This window comes from Carcharhinus amblyrhynchos, unplaced genomic scaffold (assembly GCF_965287045.1).
Source record: "Carcharhinus amblyrhynchos unplaced genomic scaffold, sCarAmb.v2.hapA scaffold_50, whole genome shotgun sequence".
NCBI lineage: Eukaryota > Metazoa > Chordata > Chondrichthyes > Carcharhiniformes > Carcharhinidae > Carcharhinus > Carcharhinus amblyrhynchos.
Window position 1 is genome coordinate 965,467 of NW_027649791.1, and position 13,218 is coordinate 978,684.

A 13,218-nucleotide genomic window follows, 5' to 3' on the forward strand; every position below is an offset into this window, starting at 1 on the left:
GGGTTTAGAGAGATATGGGCCAAATGCAGGCAATTGGGACTAGTTTCAGGGTTTAAAAAAAAGGGCCGCATGGACAAGTTGGCTCGAAGAGCCTGTTTCCATGCTGTAAACCTCGATAACTATGATTCCATAACTCAGTGCAGCTGGTACACTTGGACTTTGGGAAGGTTTTGATAAGGTCCCTTGTAAGAGGTTAGTGGGCAAAGTTAAAACACATGGGATACATTGTCATGGATCAAGAATTAGTTGAGACTCAGCAAATAGAGAGTGAGAATAAATGGGTCTTTTTCTGAGTGGCAGGCAGTGATTAGTGGGGTACTGCAGGGATCTGTGCTAGGACCCCAGATGTTCATTTATATAAGTAAATGATCTAGATGAGGGAAACAAATGTAACATTTCCAAGTTTGCTGATAACACATAATTAGGCAGAATTGAGAGAATTGAGAGTTATGAGGAGGTTGCAAGGACGCTTCAAGATGATTTAGACAAGTTGAGTGAGTGGATAGACACATGGCAGATGCAGTATAATATGACTAAATTACTTTCTGTTTTTCGCTTGAAGCGTAAGAGTATTATTTAAATGGTGATACATTGGGAAGTGTGAATGTAAAAAAGGATCTGGATGTCTTTGTACACCAGTCAATGGAAGTAGAGCCTGGTGCAGAAAGTAATTAGGAAAACAAAGTGATGTGTTGCCTTCATTGCAGGCAGATTTGAGTTCAGAAAAAGGGATATCTTACTGCAGTTATACAAGGCCTTGGCAAGACCATGCCTGGAATATTGCATGCAATTTTGTTCGTCCTACCCAAGAAAGAATATACATTCCATAAAAGATGTGCAGTGGAGGTTCACTAGGCTGATTGTTGGTGGGACTGTCCAATGGGAAGAGACTGGTTCAACCGGGTTTGTATTCACTGGAATTTAGATGGATTACAGGAGATCTGATTGAAACATATAAAAATCTAACAGGGCTGGATAGGCTAGATGCAGGTTTTTCCCTGGTTGGTGAATCTAGGGTAAGAAGTGTCTCAACACCAGGTTAAAGTCCAACAAGTTTGTTTGATAGTAAACCCACAAGCTTTCAGAACGCTGTGTTTACCCGAGTTCAACACCGGCATCTCCACATTACGATGAATCTAGAATCAAGGGGCACAGTCTCAGGATATACAGCAGACCATTTAGGACTGAGATGAGAAAAATGTCTTCATTCAAAGGGTAGTGAACATATAGAATTCTCTGCCACAGAAGATTGTGGAGGCTAAGTAACTAAACGTGTTCAACAAAGAGATATATCACTTTTAGATTTTAATGGCATCAAGTGGTGTGGGGAGAAAGCATCAAGATGGAGGACCATCCATGATCATATTGATAGGAGCTGCAGGCTCAAAGAGCTGAATGGTCTTCTCCTGTTCCCAGTTTCTATGTTTTTATCCCCAACTTTGTATCAACTGCTCAAGGATGAGTGTGATCTGCTGAATATCAGAATGCACTTGAAGGGGAAAAAGTACCAACTAGAATGTAGAACAACAGGCTCTTTAACCCACAGCGTTGTGCCGAACATGATGCCAAATTAAACTAATCCCTTCTGCTTGCTCTTGGTCCATATCCTGCTACTCCTTGCATATTCCTGTGCTTATCTAAAAGCCACTTAAACACCCCTATCATATCTGCCAGCACCACCACTCAGGTAGCATATTCTCAACACCTATCATAGAACATTACAGCACAGTACAGGTCCTTCAGCTCTCAATGTTGTGCCCAGCTAAGTCCAAACCCAAGATCAAGCTATCCCACTCGCTATCATTCTGGTGTGCTCAATGTCCTATCCAATAACCGCTTGAAAGTTCCTAAAGTGTCTGACTCCACTATCACAGCAGGCAATGCATTCCACACCCCAACCACTCTGAGTAAAGAATCTACCTTGGACATCCCTCCTATATCTCCCACCATGAACCTTATAGTTATGCCCCCCAGTAACAGCTGCATCCACCCAAGGAAATAGTCTCTGCACGCCCACTCTATCATCTTATAAACCTCCATTAAGTCGCCTCTCATCATCCTCCACTTTAAAGAGAAAAGCCCCAGCTCCCTCATCCTTTCCTCATAAGGCCTACCCTCCAAACCAGGCAGCATCTGGTAAATCTCCTCTGCACTCTCTCCGATGCTTCCACATCCTTCTTATAGTGAGGTGACCAGAACTGCACACAATTTTCCAAATGTGGTATCACAAAGGTCCTGTATAGTTGCAACATAATCCCACAGCTCTTAAATTCAAACCACCTGTTAATAAACACTAACACACTATAAGCCTTCTTCATGGCACTATCCACTTGAGTGGCAACCTTTCAGAGATGTGTGGATATGAACCCCAAGATCTCTCTGTTCCTCCACATTCCTCAGAACCCTGCCGCTGACCCTGTAATCCTCATTCAAGTTTGTCCTACCAAAATGAGTTAAACTCCATCTGCTACTTTTCCGCTCAGCTCTGCATCCTATCAATGTCTCTGCAGCCTACAAGAGCCCTCCACCTCATCCACTACTCCACCAATCTTGGTGTCATCAGCAAATTTACTAATCCACCCTTTAGCCCCTTCTTCCAAGTGATTGGTAAAATCACAAAAAAGCAGAGGACCCAGCACTGACCAGTGGTACACCGCTGGTAACCGGCCTCTAGTCTGAAAATTTTCCCTCCACCATCACCCTCTGTCTTCTATGAGACAGCAGTTACTTATCCCATCGGCCAAATTTCCTCTATCCCACACTTCCTTACTTTCTTCATGAGCCTACCATGGTGAACCTTATCTAAAGCCTATGAGCCTTACTAAAATTCACGTATACGACATCAACTGCTCTACCTTCGTCTACACACTTAGTGACCTCCTCAAAGAATTCAAACAAATTTATGAGGCAAGACTTGCCCCTCACAAATCCGTGCTGACCATCCTATTAAGCTGCATTCTTCCGAATGGTCATAAATCCTATCCCTCAGGGCCTTTTCCATTAACTTATCAACCACTGAAGTAAGACTAACTGGCCTATAATTACCAGGGTCATTCCTATTTCCTTTCTTGAACAGAGGAACAACATTTGCCACTCTCCAGTCCTCTGGCACAATCCCCCTGGACAGCAAGTACCCAATGATCAAAGCTAAAGGCTCCGCAATCTCATCTCTTGCCTCCCAAAGTAACCTAGGATCCCATCTGGCCCAGGTGGGATATCAATCTCGGTTTTTTCAAAATTGCTAATACATCTTCCCTCAGAACATCTACCTCCTCCATCCTATCAGCCTGTATCACACACTCATCCTCAAAAACATGGCCTCTCTCCTTAGTGAACACTGAAGAAAAGTATTCATTCAATGCCTCACCTATCTCTTCTGCACAAGTTCCCACTACTATCCTTGACCGACCCTAACCTCACCCTGGTCATCCTTTTATTTCTCACATAAGAGTAAAAAACTTTGGGGTTTTCCTTTATCTGACTCACGAAGGACTTCTCATGGCCCCTCTTAAGCCCTTTTTTAAGCTCATTCCTAGCTACCTTGTAACCCTCAAGCAACCCAACTGAACCTTGTTTTTCATCCTGACATACACTTCCTTTCTCTTCTTGACAAGACATTCAACCTCCTTTGTGAACCATGGTTCCCTCACTCAGCCATTTAATCACTGTGCAAAAAATCTGCCCCTCACGTCTCCTTTGAACTTCCCCTCCGCTCACCTCAAGTCCACCCCTGGATTAGACATTTTAATTCTGGGAAAACAATTCTGACTGCCAACCTTATCTATGCCTCATAATTTTAAAGACTTCCCTGGGTCTCCCCTTAGCCTGCCCCACTCCAGAGAAAAGAACTCTGGTTTGTCCAGACACTCCTTATATCTCATTCCCTCTAAACATGGCAGCATCCTGGTAAACCTCTTCTGCAGCCTCTCCATAGCGCCCACATCCTTCCTGTAATGACTAATAAAGGCAAGCATGCCACACACATTCTTTGCCACCTGATCTACTTGTGTGGTCACTTTCAGGGAGCTATGGACTTCAAAGGACAAAGAACAGTACAGCACAGGAACAGGCCCTTTGGCCCTCCAAGCTGCACCAATCACGATGCCTGCCTAAACTAAAATCATATGAGCTTACACAGTTTGTATAGGGTCATAGAGGTTTACAGCATGGAAACAGGCCCTTCAACTCAACTTGAAATCCTTCCATTCCCATCCTATTCATGTATTTGTCTAGATGCCCCTTAAATGCCGCTATTGTACTGCTCCCATCACCTCCCCGGGCAGCATGTTCCAGGCATTCACCACTCTGTGTAAAATAAACCTTGCTTCGTACATCTCCTCTAAACTCTTTCCTGTGCAACTTAAACCTATGCTCCCTAATACTTGACTTTTCTACCCTAGGAAAGAGCATTTGACTACCCCAGAATCCCTCTGTACATCAATGTTTGTAGAGAATAGAATGAATATAATCCTGTCATGAACTGCATACTTACACTTAACATTTGATCTCCCCAAATGCAGCCCCTCACACTTGCCAGGATCAAACTCTATCTACCATTTCTGCAACTGATCTATATCCCACTATATACTTTGACAACCTTCTACCCTATCCACAATTCCACCTTTGTCATCCATAAACTTACCAACTCATCCATCTACGTTTTCATCTACGTCATTTATATACAGCACAAATAGCAGAGTACTGATCCCAATGGAACACCACCAGTCACGCACCTCCAGCCAGAAAAATACCCTTCCACCACTACTCTCTGATCTTTATGTGCAAGCCAATTCTGAATCCAAGCAACCAATTCACTGCTGATTCCATGCATTTTAATCTTCTGGATGAACCTACCATGAGGGGCCTTGTCAAAAGCCTTACCAAAATCCACCAATGTGGTTTTGACCTACTATGACCCCAAGAAAAGATTTTCATCGTGCAATGCCTAATCACAGAGGTTGGATGTGGCATAATTTCACATAATGTCCCCTGGAAGATGGATTATGTAGCAAATGCTTCATGCACTTTAGCAAAATCAGAGCAAAATTGAGAAAAAGTAATTAGCGAGCATATATGGTTTTACTAAGTTCCACAAATACTTGTATGGTAGGAGGTAAACTTTGTTAATTGACCATTTTATCAACATATTTTGTTAAAAGGAAGCACCACCATCCAAATGGCACGCAACCTCAAGGTGGATGTTGATTCTGATGGCCCACCAATACAATATTAAATATAAGCCAGCAGATCATGTTAACAAAGGCGTTCTTTTGAGATTTCTTGAAGACTACTTCATTTCTAGCCATGGAATTACCTGTGAATTACTTTACAAACAAAAGAGTGTTAGTGTCTGCCAGAAAAATTACTGAAAAACTGGAAGGGTGTGATGCTCAGTAAAGTGCTCAATTATGATATCAATAGCTGGCCTAAGGAGTATGACAATAAAGATATTGCAGGAGCATTTCAGCATGGAAATGAACTGAACATAGATCACAACTATCTCACATTGGGCTCAAAAATTATAATTGAGAGAGACTGTTAGAGAACTTTATCAAGAACACACAGTGATAATCTGTATAAAAACTGTAGGAAGATGCTGTTTTAAAGTGTTGTCATAGATATCTCAGTATCCAACATTTCCCTAGTCAAACACGAGAATCGTGGAAATGAATACATGATCATATAAATCACAGAAACCCTACAGTAAAGAGGCAATTCGGCTTATCATGATAGCCTTTTTCCTCGGATGGAGAAAGCTAGCACGAGGGGGCATAGCTTTAAATTAAGGGGGGGTAGTTATAGGACGGATGTCAGGGGTAGGTTCTTTACCCAGAGGGTGGTGAGGGATTGGAATGTCCTGCCTGCTGAGGTTGTAAATGCGCCTAGTTTGGGGGCGTTTAAGAGATCTGTGGATAGGTTTATGGACGAAAAGGGATTGGTTTAGGTTAGTGGGTCATTGTTTTTTAACTGGTCGGCGCAACATCGTGGGCCGAAGGGCCTGTTCTGCGCTGTAATGTTCTATGTTCTATGTTCATCAAGTCTACACTGATCACAGTCCCACCCAGGCCCTACCTCCATATCCCTACATATTTTACCCACTAATCCCTCTAACCTATGCATCTCAGGACACTAAGGGGCAATTTTAGTATGGCCAATCAACCTAACCCACACATCTTTGGACTGTGGGAGGAAACTGGAGCACCGGAGGAAACCTACACAGACACAAGGAGAATGTGCAAACTCCACACAGACAGTGACCCGAGCTGGGAATCGAACCCTGGTCCCCGGAGCTGTGAAGCAGTAATGCTAACCACAATGCTACCGTGCTGCCCATTACTTTGATTACTTTGAAGTTGAAGGGAAAATGTACCCTGTTTCGGTTGACAGATGATGTCAAATGTCTGAAGTTTTTAGAAACATAGAAAATGAAGCAGAAAAAGTTCATTCAGTCCTTCACTTTGATTGTGGTTGATCATCAAATTCAATATCCTCATCCCATCTTCCCCCCATATCCTTTGATTCCTTTAGCCCCAATTATATCTAATTTCTTCTTGAAATCACACAATGTTTTGGCTTCAACCATTTTCTGTGGTAGTGAATTCCACACATTCACCACCTCAGTCCTAAAAGGTCTGCCCCTCATCTTCAAACTATGACCCCCTAGTTCTGGTTTCCCCACCATTGGCAACATCGTTTCTGAATGTACCTTGTCTAATCCTCGTAGAATTTTATAAGCTTCTATGAGATCCCCTCTCACTTTCCAAAACTCCACTGAATATAATCCTAATCGATTAGTCTCTCCTCGTATCACAGACCTGCCATCATATGAATCAGCCTGGTAGCTGGAAAGGCCCTTCAACCTATTGAGTCTATACTGCCAATAACCACTGCTAAATGGCGTGGGTTTCTTGAACTGTACCCAGGGGAATATTTTTATATCAGTATGTAGAAGGCCCAACAAGGAATGGAGCAGTGCTGGATGTGGTTCTTGGGAAGACAAGTGTTCAATGTGACTGTGAGGCAATATCTTTGTGATAGTGACCAAAACAAGTTTTGGTTCAAGTTTGCTCTGGGCAAACGAAAAGGGTAGCCTGCAAAAGATGGCTTTTAAATGGGGGAAGGCAGATTTTATTAAATAAGGCAAGATCTGGCCAAAGTTGATTGCGAACACCTGCTTGCAGCAAAGTCTACAGTAGAGCAAGTGGGGGCATTCAAAAAGGAAAAGAGGAGAGTACAGGTCAGGAACCCTGGATATCCAGAATAATTTAGGACTGGATAAGGAAGATGAGAGTGGCTTTTAGCAAGTCCAAAGAGAGCAATTCAGCTGCGGTCCCAGAGGAATATATAAAGAGCAAGAGGGAACTTAAAAAAGCAATTAGAAGAGCAAAAAGGGGGCATGCAAAGGGCCTATAGAGAGACCAAGAGGGCAATCTGTGTAAAACTACAGGACATTGAATGGGTGTTAAATGAATACTTTAGTGAATGGAGAAGAAGAATGACTACAAAAATTATTTTAATAACAATGATGGTAATATAGGCTTTAAAGAGAAATTCTGACACAGTTAAACATGCTAGGATTTTCAGTCAACTTGTAATTAAAAACAGATGAAGGTTATAAAATTGCTACAAGCTGTAGTCTGCCCTGTGACCTGACACTGCCTGTGCTGACCAAATAAGGGAAGCATTTACTTTGAGTTAAACCTGATGGCACCTTTGATCCAGTGCGACTTCACCTTGATACCAGTCTGCCATGAGGGACCTTGTCAAAGGCCTTACTGACACCATCCGCTGCCCTACCCTCATCAGTCATCTTCATCACTTCCTTAAAAAACTCAATCAAGTTAGTGAGATGTGACCTTGTCTTCACAAAACCATGTTGTCTCTCGCTAATACATCCACTTATTTCCAAGTGGGAGTAAATTCTGTCTCAAAGAAGCCTCTCCAACAATTTCCCTACCACTGATGGAAGACTCATCGGCCTGTAATTACCTGGATTATTCTTGCTACCCTTCCTAAACAAAGGAACAATCTTGGCTATTCTCCAATCCCCTGGGACCTACCCTGTAAGAAGTCTCATGACACCAGGTTTAAGTCCAACCAATTTATTTGATAACCTTGCACACAACTAACGAAGGAACGTTGTTTCCGAAAGTTTGTGGGATTACTATCAAATTAACTGGACTTAAACGTGGTGTTTGAGACACCCCAGTCCAACTGAGGCCTCACCTCTCTACACCTCCCCTGTAGCCAGTCAGGATGCAGAGACTTCTCTCAAGGCCCCAGCAATTTCCTCCCTTGCCTCTCTCAGTAGTCTGGGGTATATCCCATCAGGCCTTGGGAATTTGTCTACCTTAATGTTTTTCAAGAACCCCAATAACTCCTCCTTTTTGATCTCAACATGACTCAACACACCCTTTCCCAGATTCATCAATCACTAAGTCCTTTGCTGAATACTGAGGCAAAGTACTCATTTAATACCTTACCCATTTCCTCTCGTTCCATGCATAGATTCCCTCCTCTGCACTGTGTGACACTATGACTATGAGAGAACATAGAACATTACAGCGCAATACAGGCCCTTCGGCCCTCGATGTTGCGCTGACCAGTGGAACCAATCTAATGACCCTCTAACCTAAACTATTCCAATGTTATCCATATGCCTATCCACTGACCATTTGAACGCCCTTAAAGTTGGCGAGTCCACAACAGCTGCAGGCAGGGCATTCCACGACCTTACTACCCTCTGAGTAAAGAACCTACCTCTGACATCTGTCCTATAATTACCACCCCTTAATTTAAAGCTATGTCCCCTTGTGTTGGCCATCACCATCCGAGGTAAAAGGCTCTCACTGTCCACCTTATCCAATCCTTTGATCATCTTGTATGCCTCAATCAGGTCACCTCGTAACCTTCTTCTCTCCAATGAAAATAACCTCAAGTCCCTCAGCCTTTCCTCATAAGACCTTCCCACCATACCAGGCAACATCCTGGTAAACCTCCTCTGCACCCTTTCCAATGCCTCCACATCTTTCTTATAATGCAGCGATTAGAACTGTACACAATACTCCAAGTGCAGCCGCACCAGAGTTTTGTACAGTCGTAACATAACCTCACGGCTCCAAAATTCAATCCCTCCACCAATAAAAGCTAACACATTGTACGCCTTAACAACCTTATCAACCTGGGTGTCAACTTTCAGGGAGCTATGCACGTGTACCCCGAGATCTCTCTGCTCGTCAACACTACTAAGAGTCCTTCCATTAGCCTTATATTCTGTACTCCTGTTACTCTTACCAAAGTGAATCACCTCACACTTTTCCGTATTAAACTCCATCTGCCACCTCTTGGCTCAGCTCTACAGCTTATCTACGTCCCTCTGCAAACTGTAACATCCATCCTCACTGTCTACAACTCCTCCGACCTTGGTGTCGTCAGAAAATTTACTAATCCATCCTTCTAAACCCTCATCTAGGTCATTTATAAAAATGACAAACAGCAGTGGCCCCAAAACAGATCCTTGAGGTACACCACTTGTAACTGAACTCCAGGTTGAATATTTCCCACCAGCCACCACCCTCTGTCTTCTATCAGCTAGCCAATTCCTGATCCAAACTGCTACATCACCCTCAATCCCATGCATCTGCATTTTCTGCAATAGCCTACCATGGGGAACCTTATCAAACGCTTTGCTAAAATCCATATACACCACCTCAACTGCCTTACCCTTATCCACCTCTTTGGTCGCCTTTTCAAAAAACTCGATAAGGTTTGTGAGGCACGACCTACCCTTCACAAAACCGTGTTGACTATCCCTAATCAATTTATTTCCCTCTAGATGATTATAAATCCTATCCCTTATAATTCTTTCCAAAACTTTGCCCACAACAGAAGTAAGGCTCACTGGTCTATAATTCCCAGGATGGTCTCTACTCCCCTTCTTGAACAAGGGGACAACATTTGCTATCCTCCAGTCTTCGAGCACTATACCTGAAGCCAATGACAACACGAAGATCAAAGCCAAAGGCTCTGCAATCTCCTCCCTAGCCTCCCAGAGAATCCTAGGATAAATCCCATCCGGCCCAGGGGACTTATCTATTTTCACACTCTTAAGAATTGACAACACCACCTCCTTATGTACCTCAATCCCGTCTAGTCTACTACCTGGTATCGCAGTATTCTCCTCGATTATACTGACTTTTTCCTGCGTGAATACTGTCGAAAAATACTCATTCAGTGCCTCTCCTATCTCTTCAGGCTCCACGCACAACTTCCCACTGCTGTCTCTGACTGGCCCTAATCTCGCCCTAACCAATCTTTTATTCTTGACATACCTGTAGAAATCTTTAGGATTTTCCTTGATAATGGCAATTCACCTTGTGATGGAGCCCTTACAGGGAGTGGGATGCAAGGAGCGGGATGCAAGGAGCTGTAGTCGAGGTAGCTGTATGAATCCTCCTCCCTCCTCAATGTTCTAGGCTCCAACTATTTCTTTCAGGTTAAGCACTTCAATTTGGCTATTTATTTGCTGCTCCCAATGAGCGAGAGCTGAGGGTCCCCAATTGGGGAAAACTAAAAGCAGACTGGATTACTTCTTTATGGAATACTTTCACTAAGTCTATAAGCATGACCCCAAACTTCCTGTTATATGCCATTTTAACTCAGCATCTTGCTCTCACATCACAAACTACCCAGCCTTCAGGAGAACAGTGACCACAACACCACACAACCCTGCTACCGCAACCTCTGCAAGACGTGCCGGATCACTGACATGGATAACGTCATCTCACATGAGAACACCATCCACCAGGCACACTGCACATACTCTTGCAACTCGGCCAACGTTGTCTACCTAACACGCTGCAGGAAAGGATGTCCCAAAGCATGGTACACTGGGGAGACCATGCAGACACTACAACAACGGATGAATGAACATCGCTCGACAATCACCCTTCCTGCTGGCGAACACTTCAGCGGTCATGGGCATTTGGTCTCTGATCTTGGGGTAAGCATTCTCCAAGGCGGCCTTCACGACACACAACAGTGCAGAGTCGCTGAGCAGAAACTGATAGCCAAGTTCCACACATGAGCATGGCCTTAACTGGGATCTTGGGTTCATGTTGCACTATCTGTAACCCCCATGATTTGCCTGGGCTCGTAAAATCTCACTTGCTGTCCTGTCTGGAGACAATATACATCTCTTTAACCTATGCTAATGCTATCTCCACTCACATTGTCTGCATCTTTAAGACTTGAATAGCAGGTAGCTGTAAAGACTTGCATACTAATCAGTATTCTGTAAACTGTGTGTGACTTTATGTGCCCTTCTCTGATCAGAACCTTCCACACACCTGATGAAGGAACACCATTCCCGAAAGCTTGTGAGATTACTATCAAATAAACTGGTTGGACCTGGTGTTGTGAGAGTAGGTATTTTAAGTAAAATACCTACTTACTTAAAATACCTACTCAGTTTAGAGAAAAAAAATGAACTACTAATAACACTACTAATCACCTACTTGCTTACCTAATTAAAGCCTTTGGATTCCAACAAGATGTTTCTGCCCCTCTCAGACTATTTCTTGTTCTATATAAAGGACCACAATCCCTCAGTACACAATTCTTTCCCTTGTCAAATACTGGAGTTTACTACTTGGTTGAATTTGGTCTTGTGCTACTTATTCAACCCCTTTTCCTCTTTTTGCTCCTTCACATATGAAGTATCAGATTCTGTTGGGCAGCACATTGAATATTATGCATCAACCCAAATAATTACACTTGGGATTCATAATTTCAGTTTAGAAACTATTCTTTCCAGCAGGTTTTGTTTACCATTGCAAGGCATGGTGCAGATGAAGGGCATACAATATTGTCTATATAAAAGAACAAAAAACTTCAGACTGACCTGGTCAAAGAGCTGCTTGCCTGTAGTGCTGGGTTGGATAGCAAATTCAAGCTCTGCATCCATTGTTGTAACACGAACATTGATCTGAAACAGAGAAAAAAAGTTGAATAGAGAAAAAGTAACAGCACCAAGTGCAAGGCTTCCATTTTGCACTTAAACTAATACAACTTGTGTTTAATTTAACCATAAGAAAAAGGAGGGATGGACCATTTAGGCCATTGAGCCTGATTCACATTTGTTAAGTCCAAGGCTAATCTGATTGTGCCTTAACTTGATTTCCCTGCTTGCCCCCACACTGGCTCCCTCAAGGATCAAAGATTGGCCTTGAACATGCTCAATTACATAACCTTCGAGGGATCAAAAATCTGCAGCTTTATCTTCAATATAGAACAAAGAACAAAGAAAATTACAGCACAAGAACAGGAAGGCTGCACCAACCATGCTGCCTGTCTGAACTAAAACTTCTACCTTCCTGGGAGCATATCCCTCTATTCCCATCATATTCCTGTATTTGTTCAGGATATAGTCAGCCTCCGAGAGATCAAAAATCTATAACATGACCTTGAATATATTCAATTACATAGCCTCCACAGCTCCGTGGAAGGGAATTCCAAATGCTAACGACTCCTGAGAGGAGCAATTCGATCTCAGCTCCTGCCTCAATGGGAAAGTCCTAATTTTTGAACTTATTCCCTAGTTTTATATTTCCCCATGAGGGCAAACACCCTCTCAGCATCTACACTGCCGAGCCCCCCTGAATCTTTAGATTAACTCTCAATCTTCTAAGTACCAGTAAGTGAAAGCCCAACCTAGTCAATGTTTCCTCATAAGATGACTCTTCATCCCAGGAATCAGCCCAGTGAACTTTCTCTGAACTGCTTCCAGTATATCATAGAATCAGTACAGTGCAGAAGGAGGCCATTCAGCCCATTGAGTCTGCACCAACCACTATCCCACCCAGACCCCATGTTCGTAACCCTACATAGAATCATAGAGTCATAGAGGCTTACAGCATGGAAACAGGCCCTTTGGCCCAACTTGTCCTTTCTGCCCTTTGTTTTTAAACCGCTAAGAATCCCAATTGCCTGCATTTGGCCCATATCCCTCTATATCCATCTTACGCATCTGGAATGCACTGCCTGGGAAGATAGTGGAGGCTGGAAATCTTACAACCTTTAAAAAGTATTTGGAAACAGCATAACACTCAAGGATATGGGACAAGTGCTGGAAAATGGGATTAATGCAACTTCAGTGGCAGCTATCATCACTGCAGAGTTGATGGACCGAAGGGCCTTTTTGTACTGCACGACGTTACT

The 13,218-nt window shown here is 43.1% G+C and overlaps 1 protein-coding gene across 2 annotated transcripts in view; it reads right to left on the reverse strand.

Annotated features, from left to right (window-relative positions):
- The window catches only part of LOC145337479 (ezrin-like), a 253,035-nt gene that overhangs the window by 182,235 nt on the left and 57,582 nt on the right, over positions 1-13,218 (reverse strand). For both annotated transcript variants that reach the window (XM_080182269.1, XM_080182270.1), the window contains exon 3: positions 11,903-11,986. In XM_080182269.1, coding sequence (XP_080038395.1) covers positions 11,903-11,986 — 84 coding nt within the window. The remainder of the gene's footprint in view (positions 1-11,902; positions 11,987-13,218) is intronic.